Source organism: Schistocerca nitens, chromosome 5 (genome assembly GCF_023898315.1).
Source record: "Schistocerca nitens isolate TAMUIC-IGC-003100 chromosome 5, iqSchNite1.1, whole genome shotgun sequence".
NCBI classification, from domain to species: domain Eukaryota; kingdom Metazoa; phylum Arthropoda; class Insecta; order Orthoptera; family Acrididae; genus Schistocerca; species Schistocerca nitens.
In genome coordinates this window covers 26,164,312-26,186,071 of record NC_064618.1, presented here as the reverse complement: position 1 = coordinate 26,186,071, position 21,760 = coordinate 26,164,312, and the positions used below count along the sequence as shown (strand labels likewise).

General features: G+C 46.8%; 1 protein-coding gene across 1 annotated transcript in view; it reads right to left on the bottom strand.

The window, feature by feature from the left end:
• Positions 1–21,760, bottom strand: part of LOC126259531 (odorant receptor Or2-like) — an 81,313-nt gene that overhangs the window by 11,694 nt on the left and 47,859 nt on the right. The window contains exon 4 of the mRNA XM_049956397.1: positions 18,540–18,695. Coding sequence (XP_049812354.1) covers positions 18,540–18,695 — 156 coding nt within the window. The remainder of the gene's footprint in view (positions 1–18,539; positions 18,696–21,760) is intronic.

The window sequence follows — 21,760 nt, the reverse complement described above, 5'->3', positions numbered from 1 at the left end:
ATTCGGAGAATGCTCAGAAAGTAAAGACTGTTGCACTCGCGGTACAAGAACGATCGGGAGAATGAGGACATGCAAAAGTTTGTAGAGATTCGTGCTGCTGTAAAAAGAGCGATGCGCGAAGCATACAACCACTACCACCGTCATACCTTAGCAAAAGATCTTGCTGAAACCCGAAGGAAATTCTGGTCTTACTTAAAATCGGTAAGCAGGTCGAAGGCTTCCATCCAGTCTGATCAGTCTGGCCTGGCAACGGAAGACAGCAAAGCGAAAGCTGAAATTTTAAATTTAGCATTTGAGAAATCTTTCACGCAGGAGGATCGTACAAAAATACCGCCGTTTGAGTCTCGTACAGATTCCCATACGGAGGGCATAGTGATAGACATCCCTGGGGTTGTGAAGCAGCTGAATGGGTTGAAAATAAATAAATCGTCAGGTCCTGATGGGATTCCAATTCGGTTTTACAGAGAGTACTCTACTGCATTGGCTCCTTACTTAGCTTGCATTTATCGCGAATCTCTTGCCCAACGTAAAATCCCGAGCGACTGGATAAAAGCGCAGGTGACGCCTGTATTTAAGAAGGGTAGAAGGACGGATCCTCAGAATTACAGGCCAATATCCTTAACATCGGTTTGTTGCAGGATTCTCGAACATATTCCCAGTTCGAATATAATGAATTTCCTTGAGACAGAGAAGTTACTGTCCATGCATCAGCACGGTTTCAGAAAGCATCGCTCCTGTGAAACGCAACTCGCCCTTTTTTCACATGATGTCTTGCGAACCAGGGATGAAGCGTATCAGACGGATGCAATATTCCTTGACTTCCGGAAAGCGTTTGACTCGGTGCCCCACTGCAGACTCCTAACTAAGGTACGAGCATATGGGATTGGTTCCCAAATATGTGAGTGGCTCGAAGACTTCTTAAGTAATAGAACCCAGTACGTTGTCCTCGATGGTGAGTGTTCATCGGAGGTGAGGGTATCATATGGAATGCCCCAGGGAAGTGTGGTACGTCCGCTGTTGTTTTCTATCTACATAAATGATCTTTTGGATAGAGTGGATAGCAATGTGCGGCTGTTTGCTGATGATGCTGTGGTGTACGGGAAGGTATCGGCGTTGAGTGACTGTAGGAGGATACAAGATGACTTGGACAGGATTTGTGATTGGTGTAAAGAATGGCAGCTAACTCTAAATATAGATAAATGTAAATTAATGCAGATGAATAGGAAAAAGAATCCCGCAATGTTTGAATACTCCATTATTAGTGTAGCGCTTGACACAGTCACGTCGATTAAATATTTGGGCGTAACATTGCTGAGCGATATGAAGTGGGACAAGCATGTAATGGCAGTTGTGGGGAAGGCGGATAGTCGTCTTCGGTTCATTGGTAGAATTTTGGGAAAATGTGGTTCATCTGTAAAGGAGACCGCTTATAAAACACAAATACGACCTATTCTTGAGTACTGCTCGAGCGTTTGGGATCCCTATCAGGTCGGATTGAGGGAGGACATGGAGGGAATTCAAAGGCGGGCTGCTAGATTTGTTACTGGTAGGTTTGATCATCACGCGAGTGTTACGGAAATGCTTCAGGAACTCGGCTGGGAGTCTCTAGAGGAAAGGAGGCGTTCTTTTCGTGAATCTCTACTGAGGAAATTTGGAGAACCAGCATTTGAGGCTGACTGTAGTACAATTTTACTGCCGCCAACTTATATTTCCCGGAAAGACCACAAAGATAAGATAAGAGAGATTAGGGCTCGTAGAGAGGCATGTAGGCAGTCATTTTTCCCTCTTTCTGTTTGGGAGTGGAACAGGGAGAGAAGATGCTAGTTGTGGTTCGAGGTACCCTCCGCCACGCACCGTATGGTGGACTGCGGAGTATGTATGTAGATGTAGATATGTAGATGTAGTGTACAGTGTGGCATTGTGTTTGGGTTTGTGGTGATGGTGGAGACGAGAGAAGGAAGAGGGTTCGGCGCGGTGCCGGCACGCGGTCCGCTCCTCTCCGACAGCACAGAGGGCGCCGGCGCCGCAGAGCTCAACGGCCCCGACAGTGGCGCAGGCGACTCCGACTCAGGACACTGCAGCAAGGAACTTCATGGCACCGTCTCACCTCCTTTCGCCGGCCAAATACTGGCAGTAAAAATCACATCCACCAGCAGGATTCTACATCCGCGTCTGCATCTGCACCTACAGGGTGAAAAGTATTTAATCCGACAAATTCTGGGAGGTTGTAGGGGACATCAAAACGGATATTTTTCCCTAATGTCATTTTTTCCTATGAGGAGTATTTAAACCGGTGGAGGCCGTATTACGCTCTTCAGTTGTTAGAGGCCGTATTACGATCTTCAGTTGTTAGAGGCCGTGTTACGCTCTTCAGTTGTAGGCAACTGCTGTCCGCCAGTGTAGTAGTGCATTGTCTCTGTTTACTACTGGAGCGATACACCTGGAATGAGTACACTGATACGGCTAGCTGCACAGCTGGTTTATCAACAACAACATCCTAATCGCCGTATCCCGCATCATGCGACCTTTGCTGCTGTGTACCAACGTCTGCGTGAGACCGGGTCACTTAGCAGATTACCTGGACAGGGACGTCGTCGCACGGTAAGAACGCTGCAATTTGAGGAAGCTGTCTTGCAGCATGTGCAGCGGGATCCTTCAATCAGAACTCGTGGAATTAGACGTAACATGGGGACCAATCAGACGAATGTAAGAACAGTCATCCGAGAGCAATTGTTACGTCCATTTCACTTACAGCGTGTCCACAACCTGGAACCAGTTGATTATCTACCCAGAGCACAGTTTTCGCATTGGTACCTGGGACACTGTGAAATGCATCCTACATTTCCATCCTCTGTGTTGTTTACCGATGAAGCAACGTTCGGGTCTGATGGAGTCTCCAACATGCACAATTCACATGTTTGGAGTGAGGATAACCCACATGCCACAGTTACTAGCGCTCATCAAGTGCGGTTCTTCGTTAATGTGTGGGTCGGTGTTGTTGGGGACTGTTTAATTGGGCCGTATCTGCTACCTACGCCATTAAATGACAGGCACCATAACAATTTTCTCGCCAGAGCATTGACAGAATTGCTGGAAGACGTCCCACTCCGTACACGATAACGCATGTGGTTCCAACATGACGCGCCGGCACATTTCAGTCGTTGTGTGCGGCGATTCCTGGACCGACGGTTTCCAGAAACGTGGATTGGCAGAGGTGGTCTTGTACCATGGCCTGTTCGATCCCCAGATATTTCCCCTCTGGACTTTATTGTGTGGGGAGAGATGCGCAACCTTGTTTACGCAACTCCTGTTGCATCAGAGGAGGATCTGGTTGCCTGGATAGTAGCAGCAGCGGGAACAATTCAGGATACTCCCGGGGTATTTGCCCACGTCAGACACAACATGATCCGACGGTGTAAGCATTGTTTACGTGTCAATGAAGGAATTTTTGAAAATCTACTCTAATTGAAATTGGGTTGTGTTAATGTGTTGTCTCTTGGTCATAAAAAAAATGGAAAAGTGTTTCTTGGTTTAATTAATTTGCCGTAAGAGAAATCTTCCTCTACCGGTTTAAATACTCCTCATAGGAGAAAATGACATTAGGGAAAAATATTTGTTTTGATGTCCCCTACAACCTCCCACAGTTTGTCGGTTTAAATACTTTTCACCCTGTATACTCCGGAAGTCAGCTCGCGGTGTGTGGCGGAGGGTACTCTGTGTACGACGGTCACTCACCCGCTTTGCTGTTCCCGAGAAGAACGGTTGCCGCTAACGCTCCCTGTTAACTCGGCACTGTCTAACATCACCTTCTTCTACAAATGCGCGCTCTCGGAACTTCAGCAGTAAACAACAGCTAGGTGCAGGACGCCTCTCTGGGAACGTCTGCCACTGGAGTTTGCTGATAATTTTCGCGGCGCTTTCGTGCTTACTAAATGAACCTGTAACGAAAAGCGTTGCTGGATCTTCACTGTTTCTGCTATCCTTTCTGGAACTGATCTCATATTGACGCGCAATATTCGAGTACTGGTCGACAAAGAGATTTGTAACCTATCTCCTTTATTGGCAGACTACGTTTCCTGAGCACTCTTCATATGAATCGTCAGGCACCTGCGTTAGTTTTATACGGTCGTTGCGCTTTAAAGCGCAGCGTACGCAAACTGCTAGATACTTTATGGAAGTAACTGCTTTCGGTGATTGTTCTGCAATCGTTTAATCATGTTATAAGGCTTCTTCCTGTCTATGTATGCGCAATGCATTACATTTAGATATGATGAGACTCCACAGCCACTCCCTGCACAAGGCGTCGACCTACAGCCGGTTTTTCTGCATTTCGCTACAGTTTCCTACCGTTGCGACTTCCCTCTGTACAACAGCGTTATCTGTCACTACTTGAGTCGTACCGTGTCGGTAGGTTGCGGCGCGCCGTTCTGACGTAAGCAAGTGTCCGTGTGAGGGACTGTGGAAGTCGGCGGAGCAGGAAGGGCTCTTCATGCACGGCGTGTTACGATTCGAGCCGTGCGATTTCTCTGTCTGACGACTGGACTTCGTTATGCCGCTTGGGATCGCGCGTCCTAGAATAAGTTTTCATCCCGGTGCCTCCGGAGGACACGAGGCGGCCGGAGCTATTCCTGCTTGTTGCGCCTTGGCTGAACCCGGTGCGGGTCGTGTACTTGCCAGACTTGCGAGCCTTGTGAGTAACGTGGACGGAGGGAGGCTCCGAGGGCTAGCCGCGAAACAGGCTTCCGAGCCGTCCGAGCATGTGGCTTGTCTGGCTCCTGCTGTTGTCGGTACATCAAAGGGATGGTATGGTCGCCAACAAGCACTGACCACTTGGCTCGCTGCACTCGTACAGTTTGTCTTGATATTATTCTTTTTCTGTGTTGTGGACATCGCTTTTAAAATGGAGTGGACCGACGATTTTGCCATTAAATTCATAAATACTTATGGACAGGCGCCGCTGTGGCAATCGCAGCTTTGGTGTCTCCCTCTGGTGGGAAAGGGGAACGTCCCTTCCTGCGTCCGTTGAAGCGGCTGGCAGCAGACGGTTCGGGAGAGCGTTGGGGGTGCTGCGCAGTTTATTAGAAGTTGAGTGATTTGTGATACGTTCTTTGATTTACACTTGTTAAAGTGCTTTATTGGTGAGGTCACCAGCCGCTTTGTTTTGGGGTCGTCCCACCATTCTTCTCCGTTTGCCCACCCGCGGGAAGGTGGTTATTTATGAATTGCGTGGGCCGTTTTCCATTGTGGAGTTGGGGAGGGTTAGAGCAGTCTGCGCTTCTGGTTGTTCAGTACTCCCCCTGTCAATCTGCCATACGCTAATAGCTGCCTCTGTCATGTTTGTCAGATTCGGTGTTAACGAATTTATTGCTTAAGTTGTAAATGCCGAATTCCTGAAATATGTTTTTATCTTGTCTATCATGTTGCGAGGTGGTATGTGTGTAATGTAGAGAGTGTTGGTACATTTTATGTAAAACTGCATTTCATGGATGTTATTTTAAATGGTCATTTTAGTATAAAAAGTTGCCACACTTCCACCGTAAGAATTCTTTAAACAAGTTGCACTTTCGGTGGCAAATAATTTTCAATGTTGAGTGTTTTGTACTATTTCCATCCGTCTTACGGGGTGCCGTTAATGTGTTGGTGTGAGTTGTTAAAATTTTTAGTTTAAAGTAATCTGGTGTGTTGCAGATTTGCACCAGTGTACTCTTTCAGAGGTTGTTGTGAGCGGTCGTGACTACGGCTGTGTTAAAAGGGAACGGCAAGCTTCTCAGCCCGAAAGCTCATACTTAAAGAAAAAAAAAAAATTTATTTCTGCCTGTGAATAAATTGTAACTTGATATTAGAGGTTCTTTCTGATTATGATTTTTAAGGCCGGTTTTTTTTAAAGGAAAGGGTTTTTAGGAATAAAATTTCCATTTGTTAAAAAAAATTTGTTTTCCATCAGTTACCCACTGGCAGCTACTTCCACGCTCACATAGTGTGATTAAATGTGTTAATGTTCTTGATGAATTGGTAGTAAAGAAAGTAAATTCTTTAAGAAAAGGTTTTGATTGTAAATTCACGGTTCATCGTCGATGTGGCCGAAAAAATAATAATAAAAGACCAGCTTATTAGCCGCTTACAGGAAGGTCCGCCAGAAGAAAAATGTATGTTTTGAATATCCAACTCATCCATCAAATCACTTCCATTACATCTTTTTCTGCTTTTGAAAACTGTCGTCAACCACCACCTGCGTTTTCTTGGGCCTCTGTAGCGTCTTCTTCTATCTTCTTTCTCAGCTAAAAGACGCATCACAAGGAAGCTGGCATTTGCTATAACTACTTCGTCCATTTTTAAATTAGGAAATTGGCACTGGCCACGACTGTGAATACGGTGCGGATCCTCACGAGCCAAAGCCTGGCAAGCAGCTGGGGTAGTGTGGACGAAGACAGCAGCAGCAGCAGCAACAGCAGCAGCAGCGCATGTCAGACAAGTGTGACGCGCCTCCTCACAGACGAGAATGGCGAGCACACGTCTGGCGAGCACGAGCTAAGGCCGTCAGTCCCTAAGCTTACACACTACTCAACATAAACTATCCTAAGGACAAACAGTGACACCCGTGCCCGAGGGAGCGACTGCCTCACAGTCCATGACTGCAGCGCCTTCTTTTTTATCTCATGTTGTTCGTTTTCGTTCGTTGTGTCTGCTCGGGGCGGGCGTCGCATGACACCCATTTCAGTTCGTTGTTGATCCATTAACTCAGTTTTTTTTATTACAGAGGGCAGCCAACCCTCTGACCGAACACGCTCAGTTACCGGGCCTGATTGCCTCAGACCGCTCGGCTAATCCCGCGCGGCGTTTTCATTCCTTTGGACAGTAGTGGTGAGGAACATTCTGTGATACGAAGAATTGTAAATCAGTAAACAGGCTGTCAGAAAACGCGATAAGATGACTTGCTAAATTGTTTGTAACACAACTTCTTGTTATAGATGTCGTTTTGAAGCATAGATGCTTTATTGAATTTTTTGCATCGTTCTTCTGTCACATAAGCTCGTACTAAAGAGTTTTTTATGTCGTAATAATTACATGATATCTTATTTTGCGAACTGAAACTTAGCGACAAGTGATAAATTCTCAAGGAACTGCAACAAATTTCTTTGCCTATGTGATGCAGGTTGTTTAAAGTATTTGCTTCGATAACTGTGATAGTTAAGTGCAAAAAACATTTGTTGTCTTTCAGCATAGATATTTTCATAACCATTTAGAACATTTTGGGTTTCCTATGTTTTTAACATTACAATGTGGGTCAGTGTCACAGTGTATTCAAGTGTTACTTGAATGCGAAGTAAACACTACAGCACATGTTCAGAGATATGCACATTTATGAAATTTGATTACTTTCGAGACTTGTTGTTGTTGTTGTTGTTCTTAACATGTTTTTAAATTAATTTTTCGGTCCTGGTAAATAAATTTTTCTTAAATGGTTTGATTGATCTTCTAAGCATTCGTTGTTCAATAAATATTTTGATGACGAACGATGATGTTCAGCCCTTACTTCGACCTAGTCCTCTCGCTCCTAGTCAACCCAACGCAGTAGCTGTGCACCTCTACTATTAAGTAAACTGAAGGTGGAGGGGAGGAGGGGGGAGGAGCGAAAAGAAAGGAAATGGAACCAACTAGAGTATTAGCGTCAGCTGCAACGGGAGTTTATGCTGAGTCAGAGGCGACGTCAGAAGATGCGTTCCGGATCGGAATTCGAACGCAGGCTTTGTCAGCCATCACACCACCCGGACACAGTGTTATCCCAAGTGCGCGGACTGTGCCTGCACGCCTCGAGGCCGACCCACCCCCTCACTTGGTGCCACCGGGCTACCCGCAGTCCCCTCCCATGTCCTCCACGCTCGCTACTTTGACATTCCTGCAGGAGGCCGAACGTAATTTTGCATGGGCACCGAATCAGTTATAGACAATAAACATTCATATAATTGTCTACTATGTCATTTGTATACACTGTGTAAAGTAATGGACGCATAACGCTTCCCTGCGGTACCCCCGAAATTACTTTTACGCCTGAAGACTTCTCTTCGATCGCAATGACCCGCTGTGTTCTGTTTGCTACAGACTCTTCACTCAAGTTCTACAGTCGGGCCAGCCGGAGTGGCCGTGCGGTTCTAAGCGCTACAGTCTGGAACCGCGAGACCGCTACGGTTGCAGGTTCGAATCCTACCTCGCGCATGGATGTGAGTGATGTCCTTAGGTTAGTTAGGTTTAAGTAGTTCTAAGTTCTAGGGGACTGATGACCACAGATGTTAATTCCCATAGTGCTCAGAGCCATTTGATCCATTTGTTGCTGGAAACATTCACCCCCGTGGATGCACGTCGGCGGGCAGCGGTGTTCTGCTGTGGCAGGCATTCTACGTGACAGAAGTCGGGAGTCTCTTTGAAAAGAAGAAGGCGGGTCGGTCTGGGTGCCATACAACAAAGTTGCCACAGCGACGCGAAGCAAAGTTTTTGAGTAACAGGAGAACGTAGAGAAATACCGAAGTAGGACTGGAACCTGCAAAGACGCCCATCAAAGCGAGGAGCTAGTGGAAGGCAAGAAGTTCAGGCTCAGTAGTGTAGCAAATGGTTCAAATGGTTCTGAATAGTATGGGACTTAACATCTCAGGTCATCTGTTCCCTACAACTTAGAACTACTTAAACCCAACTAACCTAAGGACATCACACACATCCGTGCCCGAGGCAGGATTCGAACCTGCGACCGTAGCGGTCGCGCGGTTCCACACTGTAGCGCCTAGAAGCGCTCGGCCACCCCGGCCGGCCTGTAGTGTAGCACAGGAACGCTTTTCATAAAGAGTGAAAAGAAGGAGAAAGATTGAATGATATTTAGGACAGCAACCACAGTGCCTACATCAAGGTTTTGGGAAATACGTCGAAGTGTTTACGTCGAAAAAGGGAAAATTGTAGTCTGTAATGTTTTGCAAAAACGTGAGCATGTTTAGAGAACTTTGTAAGTATTTTGGCATGTTTATCACCTATTTAGTTCCTAAGTTTGTAGAGCTGCTAGGTCTGGAGGATATTGATTGGTACTGTTGTGTAAACTGAAATGTTGCAGTTGTGTGTACCATTTTACGCAATTCTTAAGATCTATCGAAAAAATTAAAGAATCACAGGGAGCGTGTGGCCTCACAATAAACATCGTACGTAGAGAACCTGTCATAAGCTTTCTTGCCACGCGCAATGACTCGTTGCCCCAGAGAATGCTTTCCCACGCTGTGTACGTTACACGTGGACCGGCCGCCTCGTCAAGCCAAGCTACGCAGCTGTACTCACCAGAGATCTGTTGCGCATCGAGAAAGTAAGGGAACAAGCGACTGAAATTTTCCAAGTCCGAACAGAACGGTATTCCTCGAGCACACGTTAGTGCCAGCAAGAGGCGGCCGGTAGGCGTAAAATTTCGGCACGGTAAGTCGGTCTCCAAGAGTCCGACATCAACACTTCTGTGTGTGAGTGCGAGCGAGAGGGCGCGACAACGCGGGTCAGAGGTTTGGCAAAGCAGTTAAGACACTGAAAGATATTGTTTAAGGCAGTGTATTGTTTAAGGCAGTTGTAGCGTTGACAACTGACAACTGATTCCGTCCTAACGAATGACGTTAAGAGGCAGAACCTCTCCTCGCTGCCATAACTACGCCACCCCGCTAGTCTAGAGATAGTCGATCAGCAGGGTCGATGGTGTTCATGTGGTTCCCACTCCGTTCTCTGACTGTTCCACTGTAACATCCGGTGTATGAGATTGTACCAATGCTGGGCATACTGTTGCCACCTTACGAGATGACCGCCGATCCGTCGCCACGGATGATAACCTTGTGAACCAGCCCCCACTGACGGGTGGTCCAGGAGCCTACCGACACTGTCCCAACTCTGGACACAAACTGCTCTAACAGTCCAGCGGCCTGCCAAGCCGGGTAGCCGACGTCGCGGCCCGTCTCGTGGGGCACCACGGGCGGTGACGTAGTACGGAGGGAGACAGCAGACACGCGCCACGGCCACCGCCGTCTGCGCGCTGGTCTTCCGACGCGGCGCGGCTTCCACACCACAGGCGGCAGCCGGCCTAGTGGGAGTCACGTTTCTGGCACAGGGCTGATGCAACGATTATACGGCAGCCCGAGGCAGCCGCTGGGCTCACCAGATTCCTCGTCGGCCTGCTAAGCCGCCAGCCACCGCCGAAGGTACGTGAGCCGTGGTAAAAATTGCTGTTTTGATGTGGTGGTGGTGGTTAGTGTTTAACGTCCCGTCGACAACGACGTCATTAGAGACGGAGCTCATGCTCTGGTTAGGGAAGGATTGGGAAGGAAATCGGCCGTGTCCTTTCAAAGGAACCATCCCGGCATTTGCCTGAAGCGATTTAGGGAAATCACGGGAAACCTAAATCAGGATGGCTGGATACGGGATTGAACCGTCGTCCTCCCGAATGCGAGTCCAGTGTGCTAACCACTGCGCCACCTCGCTCAATGCTGTTTTGAAGAGCGCGCCGCAGTAGTGTGAAGCAGTCGCCTTCCGTTTCTGGCGGTGGCGCCGCTGTGGTAGTCGCAGCTTTGGTGTCTCCCTCTGGTGGGAAAGGGGAAAGGTTGCCTGTTCACGTGCATTTAAGGGGCACTATGAGCTCGCCAGTCAGTCAGTGTGGGTCAGTCTCTCGTCCCCAGCTTGCTAGTCTGTCTCTCGTCCGCATTTGTTAGGCAGTTAGTGTCTGTCTCTCGTTCGGAGTGCTAGTATGTCTGTCGTTCGCGTCAACCTTTAAAGCCGGCAAAATGAGAGTGTCTCCACTCCGCCAGTAAGAGAACTCAGCGAGTGGTCGCCCGGTCGGGCCTGCATCTGAGTCTGCGCGTTAGGCCACCAGTCTGCTCGAGTTTGCTCAGGCAATGGTCATTGGCGGTTGGATCGATCGGTCGGTCGGTCGCGCACTGAGACAAAAGATGACTTGTCCGTCTTGAGCGTCGGCGCATGTGAGGTCGCCACGTGAGTCCAGTGGGCAGCGCCGTATAGCGAGGAGTATTGGCTTCGCGGCCGACACGAGAGCAACAGGAGTCAACCCACGACATCGGTCTGACCGGTGAGAGCTGCGACGCCGTGAGACACGGGAGATCGGCGCGCCTTCCTGCGTCCGTTGAAGCGGCTGGCAGTGGACGGTTCGGGAGAGCGATTTGGGGGTACTGCGCCAGGTCTTCTCGAGAAATCGCAGTTTATTAGAAGTTAAGTGATTGGTGATATGTTGTTTGATTTACTCTTGTTAAATTCTACTTCTTGGTGAGGTCACCAGCCGTTTTGCTTTGGGCTCATCCCACCATTCTTATCCGTTTGCCCACCCGCGGGAAGGGCGTCGTTTATAAATTGGTGGTCCGTTTTTCCCTTGTGGAGTAGGGGCGGGTTAGAGCAACCTGCGGTTCGGGTTGTTCGGTAATCTCCCTATCAATCTACCGTACGTAACTTTTGAAACAAACAAAATAACGTAAAAGGTATGACTTTCCATGACACCTTCGTGACACATCTTTTAATTGGTGATCCTCCCCCGCTTTGTCCTCACTGCTCTCAACCGTGGAGGATGCCACATTTATTTACACTGATGGCTCAAAGACCACCTTTGGTGTTGGGAGTGCCTATATTGTTGGCGACAACCCTAATAGGTTTCGCCTTCCCCACCAGTGTTCGGTTTTTACTGCGGAGCTTTATGCTGTTCTCCAGGCTGTCCAATACATCCGTCGCCATAACCGGCAACTGTATATTATGTGCTCGGATCCCGTCCAATGTCCACCGGATTCAGGTTTGCCTCCACTTGCTCCGCTTGGAGGAGTCTCTGTGGCATTCCTCTGGATCCTAAGGCACGCTGGTATCCGCCGAAACGAAGCAGCCGATGTAGCGGCCAAGGCTGCAGTCTCTCTTCCTCAGCCTGCTGTTCGCATGGTTCCCTTAGCCGCTCTACAGAGTGTTTTATGTCGTCGTGTTGCTCTTTTATGGCACGCACATTTGTCTGAACTTCGCGATAACAAATTACGGGACGTAAAACCTCTTCCCTGTGCTTGGACCTCTTCCTCCAGGCCTCGTCGTCGGGAGGAGGTAACTTTAAGTAGACTCCGGATAGGGCAGTGTCTCTTTAGCCATCGACATCTTTTAAGTGGTGACCCGTCCCCACTGATCTCGACCGTGGACGGAGAGACACCTTTTACTCCCCTACGCGCCCGTTTACAGTTGTCGCCTGATATATCTTCCTTTTTAGCACATGACACGCGCTCAGCCGATCGCGTCCTTGAGTTTATCAGTGTCCGTGAGACGACATCGGTCATTTGAAGCTCCTTTTTGGGGAATACAACCCCCCCCCCCCTCCCTTCAATAGTAGTTTTCAAAGATTTCCGTCCGTTTTTAGTTTCCCACCTTCTTGAGTTTCCTCCCATTGCTGCTGGTTTCACATTCTGTTTTTTACCCTTCCCTAAGCCACAGGCCGGCCGAAGTGGCCGTGCGGTTAAAGGCGCTGCAGTCTGGAACCGCAAGACCGCTACGGTCGCAGGTTCGAATCCTGCCTCGGGCATGGATGTTTGTGATGTCCTTAGGTTAGTTAGGTTTAACTAGTTCTAAGTTCTAGGGGACTAATGACCTCAGCAGTTGAGTCCCATAGTGCTCAGAGCCATTTGAACCTAAGCCACAGAATGGGCGCTTATGACCGTAGCAGTTTTGCGCCCTAAAACCATAACCAAAAAAAGAAATACATTGTCGGTAAACGTTAATGAAGTGACTGGCATTCAGTAACTGACTAAACAGCATTTTGATTAGAAAAAATGGTTAAAATGCCTCTGAGCACTATGGGACTTAACTGCTGTGGTCATCAGTCCCCTAGAACTTAGAACTACTTAAACCTAACTAACCTAAGGAAATCGCATACATCCATGCCCGAGGCAGGATTCGAACCTGCGACCGTAGCGGTCGCGCGGTTCCGGACTGTAGCGCCTAGAACCACTCGGCCACTCCTGCCGGCTTTCATTAGAAACATAAAATTTACGTAATAGTTTTAGTCTCAAACAGCTACACTTATTTGTCCGTCGGATGACAAAATTTTTATTTATTTATTTATTTTGCCGTCTGAGTGAATGAGTGGGTGAACGCGGTGTGAATGCGAAGTATGAATCGTGCGAGGGAGCGTGGGAACCGTCACGTGAGTCACGTACATGAGGAAATATGTTAATACTAAAATTAACCAATTTTTGGTACTTTAATAACATAACATTTATTTCGGCCTTTCAGGCGAGTAAAGACGAGGTTAATCTGATTTTATTTGCTTTTGAGAATGTATCAGTTTTTATTTTCGTTGAAATATCGGAAATGGGGTTCATGGAAAGACGGAAGTTACTAAGTTGAAATAGGAGTCTGACTGGTTACAGTGTTATTCGGCCGATCAGAGGACAGCTCTTTCACCGGCAGAGTATTTCATACGAGGTGAGTCTACAGGGGTTCGTGGCGAGCTCCCGTGTGTCAGGTCATGCAGCTCGGAACTCAAGTTATATGCGTGAAAATTGTGAAATGGTTTCTTCTGAAGAAGTAAATCAGTATGTGAAACTTTATGATCAGTCATTGATGACGTCTACAGAAAATTCTAGCCTGTCACTGAAGAATGAAAGTTTCTTTCGAAGGGAAGTAAATCCCGCGGGGCGAACTACGCAGTCGTAAGCGTGAACTTCAAGAGTTTTCAACGTGAAGTGCACACACCATTAAACAACGTCTGTTATTACAAGCTGTTTATTAACTGATGAAGAGTGCGGTATTTACAGCAGCAGGACGTCAGTTCAATTCGTAATTTAGCTGCTAGAAAGATAGAATGTGCTGAGGTGATAAAGGATTACTAAAAACTGTTATTACTTGGACTTGACAGCAAAATGTGATGTACTCAAAGTTACAACAAAAAAGATATTTTATGTAAGGTGTTTTTCTTTTCGCTTAGCAGTAACAGCTAAACCTAATGTAATTACTTGACTTACGTATGTGACACATATATAGCGGAGCTAGTTTTGAGACAGCTTTACTCAGCTGAGGAATATTTTACGGCACTTCAGGGCTGGCTGTACTTCTGGAGAACGCGAGTACTTTGGATGTTAGAGGAAGATGAACGGGCTACATATGCCGCTGGACTAGGTTGATACGCGTACACTGCCTCGCGGAAAATGTGAATGATCGTATCCAAATGTACCGTGGTACACGTACGCACCATTGGCGATTTTGGAAATGATTAAGAGTTGCAACTCTCTGCGAGGGCTTAATGGCCAAGAGGGTGCATTAGCGGTGTTCGCGTTTCGTGTTGTTGACAAGTCAGGATGCAGGATATCAAGGATCAGTTGCAACAGTTTTGGGCCAGGTTGCCTCCAGCAAGGAATCAGTCCATGCATGTACATCAGAAGGGGCACAAAGTCGTACTGTATGTAGGTAGACTCGTACCACCAAGTTCGTTGTTAACGGCACTAGATTTTGTGGTCACTGAAATAACACCACATCCCTTTCAACGATTGCGGTTTCATTTCCTTTCCTCGAATCTTCTGCGTACTTCTCGTTTTGTGTCGTTTAGTGTACTATAGACGTACCAACACAAAATTTTAATTTTGTCGGAAATAATGGACAACACCGTCCAAGAAATAAATTGAAGTAAGTGTGCACGAGGCGAGTGCCGGGACTGCAAGTCGTTTCCTGTCGGGGATTCCCCCCACCCCCACCCCCTCCTAAACCCCTCTTCCCTTCCTGGACTGCGGGGACGTTCGGCTGAAAGCTATTAGCCCCTTCATCAGGCCGTTCTACTATAACGAGACGGGAATAAAATATGTAAAAGAAACGTAGAAACAACAATTTTGATAGCTATTTCTGTCGTAGCTCTCTCGAGTTGAATAAATAACTGCAGTCCGGGTTGTAGTTCCGTAATTAAATACTGACAGCAGAGAGCAGGAAAAGTTGCTTACTTTATTTTGTAGTAGCCCGCGTAATTGCACCAATAATTATAAGTTTGATATTTAATTTGTTCCAACTAAAATAATTAAATCACCAAAATCAGTGACATTACTAAAAACTAGTGGTAATTACGCTTCTGTGCATCACACATAGCCAGGACTCAGACTATTTTTAAGTAAAAAGTTAATATTCCTACACGAACATGGAAATTTCATCGGCTCACATGAATTACATTTCATTTGCGAAGTTTGATCACCTGCTGCAACAAGCAACGAAATTCTTAGATGCAATATGACAGTCTTAAGTGGTTTTTTTGGACCAAAACTGACATTTCAGAGCTTTCCTAATCCGATTCTTGATAGATATCGACAGCTCGAAGATGATTTTCTTTTAAAGGCTACTTGTTGTGTACATAGTTCCACGTAGTCAGCGCGTACACAACTTTGGCACTAGAGCGCGCCCCGCTAAGCACAACAGCGCAGGCGCAGCGCTCGTCCGTCTCCGCACTACGAGATGGCGCTGTCTTAGAGATGAACCAAATTCCGCTTCCGCCGATCTGCGTATTAATATGTAACGCAGCCAATGAGATTGTTGCTAATGTAGAACCTTTTCTCCTCGGAGATCACACTCGCGCAGTGATATCTAAACGATCGAGGTATTACGAGTGTACAGACCTCCGATTAGTCAGTCTGCATCAGTCTGCATTAGTCTGCATTTGTCTGAACCAGTCTATAGTCAAGTTTCAGTCTGCGCCTAATAAGATTACCATATTCATGTACATAGCGATGAAGATAAATGTATAGACACTTTGTCAAGTATCAGAGATATGTGAGAATAAGATTAACGTACGAAGACCAAAGGAACTTCAGATTGTCAATTGTAAACAGCATCCAGAATCAAGTTACATAATGTCTATGTTACTTATTATTTTAATAATTGTGTGTGAACATTAATCAAGTTCTGTTTAAAGTTGGTCACCGTCAATCTGCTACTTTAAGCATGCAAGTGGGATTTCTATCGTCTGACCTAACGGCAGAAGATAAACACGCCGCGATAAGACCACGAGGCATATTGCTGACACTCGCCTGCTTCGTTAGAGAGACAAGTCAAATAATCTGATGGTGTGTGTACCGAAGGTTTTACAGTACGCACACCACACTACGAAAGCAAATTACTACGGTAATTGGATTCAAGACTGCTCGTTTAGATTTAATTATGTATCGGACAGCAAGTGGTTGGACCTTTTGGCAATATTAGTAACATACCCTACACGTGTAAGGTATGTTACTAGTATTACACTAGTCCGCAAGAACCTTCTCGTCATATACACCATTATAAGTATCGGTATTTAAGCAAGTATAAGTATTTGCTTTTGTCTAAAATATTGTCTGTCAATTTTTTTTTTATTTTTTATTTTATTTTAATTTTTTAGTGCGTCCATAGTACCCAGGTATTGTGTAGGCAGTCTAGCTACCAGAGACACAGATTACATAGATTGTTTATATGTGAAATACGTTTCATCACACACACACACACACACACACACACACACATACACACACACAGAGTAAGAATTAATAAAGGAGACTGACCACAACGCAAGCTCGGAAAGGAATCATTCCGGCATACGTTTTCATGAATACAGGGGAACTGTAGCAGATGAAAACTAGAATTTCTGGGTGGGGATTTGAGCCACGCGCTTTCCATATGGGAGTCAAAATATGAGCTGACTGCTGCGTAACCTTTTCTGTTTACCACAATGTGTGAACGTCATCACGAGGGTGGAAAGTGCAACTACATACAACTAGATGAGTACAGTGACGTGGCGAAGGTCGCGAGATAGCGATACGCAGACATGCAGATGGCGGTAGCAGTACACTGGCGGAGCTGTCACGTGTACACTGTGTGGTGAGTCACGTGGAAAGGCTTCCAGCGGGATTACGGCGCACGACGGGAATTGACAGACTTTGGAAGTGGAACGGAAGTTGGAGCTGGATGCGTGAACATTCCATTCCGGAAATGGTTTGGGAATTCAATATTCAGAAATGCACAGTGTCAAGAGCGTGCCGAGAATTCCAAATTTCAGGCATTACCTTTTACCACTGACAAACCAGTGGCCGACGGCCTTCACCTAAGGAACCGAGATCAGCGGTGCTTGCGAAGAGTTGTCCATGGTAACACACAAGCTACACTGCACGAAATAACCGTAGAAATCAAAGTGGCACGTAGGACGAACGTAACCGATAGGACAGTGTGTCGAGATTTGGCGTTAGCGGGCTGTGGCAGCAGGCGACCGACGCGAGAGCCTCTGCTAAAAGCACGACGTGGCCTGTAGCGCGTCTCGTGGGCTGGTCACCGTATCTGTTGGACTGTGACTGTAAAATGGTGGCCTGGTCGGATGAATTTTGGTTTCAGTTGGTAAGAGCTGATGGTAGGGTTCGAGGCTGGCGCCGATCCCGAGAAGCCACGGACCAAAGTTGACAACAACGTGATGTGCAAGCTGGTGGCAGCTGCATACCGGTGTGGGATGTGTTCACGTGGAGTGGGCTGGCTGCTCTGGTCGAATTCTACTGATCATTGACTGGAAATGGTTATCAAATGTTTTTTATTCCAGTCTCTGATCAGAATATCAATTCTTTAGACGTTGACCGGTTTCAGTCCGTAATGACCATCCTCAGATCTTTTTTACACCGTGTCCTAAACTGATAAGACCGTAATGGCATGGTGTAAAAAATATCAGAGGATGGTCATTACGGCCGCGCGGGATTAGCCGAGCGGTCTTAGGCACTACAGTCACGGACTGTGCAGCTGGTCCCGGCGGAGGTTCGGGTCCTCACTTGGGCATGGGTGTGTGTGTTTGTCCTTAGGATAATTTAGGTTAAGTAGTGTGTACGCTTAGGGACTGATGACCTTAGCAGTTAAGTCCCACAAGATTTCACACGCATTTGATGGTCATTACAGACTGAAACCCGTCATCGTGTAAACAATTGATATTGTGATCAGAGACTGGAATAAAAACATTTGACAGTATTGGATCACTGTTTGTATACGTGACTATGTCGCAGCGTGTGAAATGGTTATGTTTGGCAACCATTCGTGGAATTCATGTTCCCAAACGACGGCGGAATTTTTATGGATGACAGTGCGTCACGTTAGCGGGCAACAACTGACGCGACTGGTTTGAAGAACGTTCTGAACAATGCCAGCGAGTGATTTGGCCGGCCAGCCAGATCACCCGACATGAACCCCATCGAGCATTCGAGAGGTCTGTTTGTACACAAAATCCTGCACCGGCAACACTGCCGCAATTATAGCTGGCTATAAAGGCAACACGGTTCAGTATTTCTGCAGGGGACTTGTTCGTGCCACATCGAGAAGCTGCAGTAAGCCGGGCAAAAGCAGGTCCGACACGATATTAGGTGGTGCCCCGTGACTTATCACCTCAGTGTACGTCGAATTCAATTGCTCGCCAGTAAGCTTTGAAGCAATCCGATGAACCCCCGAGAGCTTCTGTAACTACTGTTAGATATGGAAATCATCAAAGAGAGCAACGGGGTTGGCAGCAGGCGGGCGCCTCGACTGACCGCGACGAAGGCCGCCTTGTTGACGGGGTAGAGGCGGCCGGCCGTCACGAGCAGCGGCTGCTGCGCGCGCGCCATCACCACCGACAGCGCCCTCTGGAAGGCGGCGCCGGCGCCCACCCAGCGGCTGCTGTACGCCGACACGGACAGCGCCTCGCCCTGCAACACGGCGGACGAGGAGTCCCTCGAGTGTGAGGTCGCAGAAATTCAGCTACGTTTACAGCCTTCGACGTCCCACATATTGTCTGCCGTGCAACCGCAATATTGCCTGCTAATGGCAACAAAATTCAAATGCCTCTGAGCACTATGGGACTTAACAGCTGATGTCATCACTCCCCTAGAACTTAGAACTACTTAAACCTAACTAACATAAAGACATCATACACATCCATGCCCGAGGCAGAATTCGAACCTGCGACCGTAGCGGTCGCGCGGTTCGAGACTGAAGCGCCTAGAACCGCTCGGTCACTCCGGCCAGCCTTCCAACGTCAACAACAATATTTTCTTCACCACAGATCTTGACACTGGCAATTCTTTCTGGCCTGTCCCTTGTCAACGGCAACAGAGGGCGGGACTAGAAGTATCCAGTGATGAGCACAGCATGAGGCTGCGAAACGTGGCTGGACTGCTCAGTCGACGAGTAGCTCACAACAGTGGTACACTGCTAATGTGGTTGATACAAAGCAGAGCAATGGCGACGATAAACAAAGCAAACACTACTTTGTAGTTGCCGATGTTGACATTTCGTCAAAAGGAACCCCGAGAAATTTTCAGAGTGAAAAAGAAGTGACAGGTGATATATTAAAGATTCTCCGACATCAGTCGGTTGATCGTGGGGCGCCGCATACTCTCGACTGTGCGGTCTATGTACATCAGGAGTACAGTCATGACTATACGTGCTTAACAAGTGAGAGTGATATTGAAACAGGTGTCGAGCCATGCAGTTCATCATCGTTGCCGGACGGGGAGCCACGAATCCCGTCGCCAGTGAAACGTAGGGAAACACAGTCGTTGTCCTAGGAGCGAATACTATACCTAATTACTAATCATCCAGCCGGCCGGTGTGGTCGAGCGGTTCTAGGCGCTTCAGTCTGGAACCGCGCGACCGCTACGGTCGCAGGTTCGAATCCTGCCTCGGGCATTGATGTGTGTGATGTCCATAGGTTAATTACGTTTAAATAGTTCTAAGTTCTAGGGGACTGATGACCTCAGATGTTAAGTCCCATAGTGTTCAGAGCCATTTTGAACTAATCATCCACAACATAGTAAAAATAATAATAATAAGAGAATAAAAAATAAAAAAAACTAATTATGAACAGATTTCGAATAAGTCCGTAGCAATAGGAACGTGTAGTGCATAAGAAGAACTAAGGATATCCAAGGGAGGACAAAGCGTACTTGTTACAAAAACTGGTGTTTGAACAATGCTCGACACAATTTACAGGATATACATCATATGGATATACTAAGTTATGAACATCAAACTGCGCATGACATAGATGACACTGATTCCAAGGGAACCAGTGAATGGTTGCATAACTTCAGTGGTACAAAATTGAAACATGGTAAGGAAACTTCAAACAGAGTGTCAATTTGACAATGAAAACTGCGGAATCGGCCCGGAAATTTGTTGATGGGATTAACAAACTTATCCCATCGTTCAGTAAGGAATTTGTTTTCAACTCTTACCAATCAGGATTTTAAGAGGAAATGCATATGAGAGAAACCGTGAAAATTAGAGGTAGCAAGAGAGTTGTATCAAGATCAACTAACATCAGTGCCTTAACGCAATCATATACTATTATGCCGACTGTTAATTTCGATGGTAAATTGCCTCGAGGATTATTTATTGTGCTGCGCGTATCTGAAGGTGCTCTGCCTCCTACGACTGTTTCTCGTTTGCGTGATCTTGCAGGGGCAGTAGGGAACGTTTACGTCATAGCAAACAAGACTGGGATAATGGGCGTAAGAAAACCACAACTAGGTATGAGCACTGCTTTTGGCCAATAGCCGGTCAAAGTAACTTGCTTTTGCTTGATTCCTGGTCTGCGTCATACTCCTTTAGAGCAAAAAATCCTTCGTGAAAAGTGTGTGACACTGCAGTTCATATCAACTGGAACCAGTGGACAAATTCACCCTCTGGATGTTCGGTTTTTTTCCGTCCCTACAAAACAAATTACCGCACTGTCTGCAGCTGCACCTTAAAGGATAGTCAGTTTCACGGTCAGCTACACGGCAGACTGTTTCGCATTTGGCTGCATGCCGTCACATTCCATCAGTCTTCATCAGCCCATTACACTAATCGATTGTACAGGATGTTTCACAATTCGTGTTACACACTTCTGCAGTTCTAGAGGGGACGTACTAGACCAAGTTTTGCTTAGGAACCCATGTCTGCAAATGTCACCCAACGACGTTACAGAGCGTCAATGTTACAGACGCCAGCGCCTGTAAATGTATGTACATACAGCATAATTCCGGGATGATATTACAAACTTTCTGGGATGATGGAAAAGGATGAATGTATCAATTTGAGGTATGAATCACTGTACCGGAAACGTACGAGTCGATAGTTATAAGCGAAAACAGTTCTGATACTTCTGAAAGTGCAATACATGTACTGGTATTGTTGTTTCTAAGATTGTAGGGTAGGCAATTTTCAGAATTGGTAATCTAGACCAAAACAAGGAAAAATTTCTAGTAAAGATGGGCTCTAAAATGCGTTCAGTAGAGATGTTTCACAATAGCGAAGATGAACAAGTTCTCATACGTCCTCAGATACGCATTTTAGAGCTCATGGTTCAAATGGCTCTGAGCACTATGGGACTTAACTTCTAAGGTCATCAGTCCCCTAGAACTTAGAACTGCTTAAACCTAACTAACCTAAGGACATCACACACATCCATGCCCGAGGCAGGACTCGAACCTGCGACCGTAGCGGTCGCGCGGTTCCAGACTGTAGCGCCTAGAACCGCTCGGCCACAGCGGCCGGCTAGGAAGCAGTCAGAAGCGTCTTTTACTGACCCCGAGTGATCAACAAGCAATTATCCCAACAGGAAAGCATACAAGAGTTTCAAACTAAGTATCTATACACACATGTGCAATTCTGGGTAGTTTTTCCAGATTTCTAGGCAACTGTTGAGATTTGGTGGGGATGCTCATGTTCGTCACACCGGCGCCTTCTATATGATTTTGGAGCTGTTTAACTGGCTGCCGGTGACACA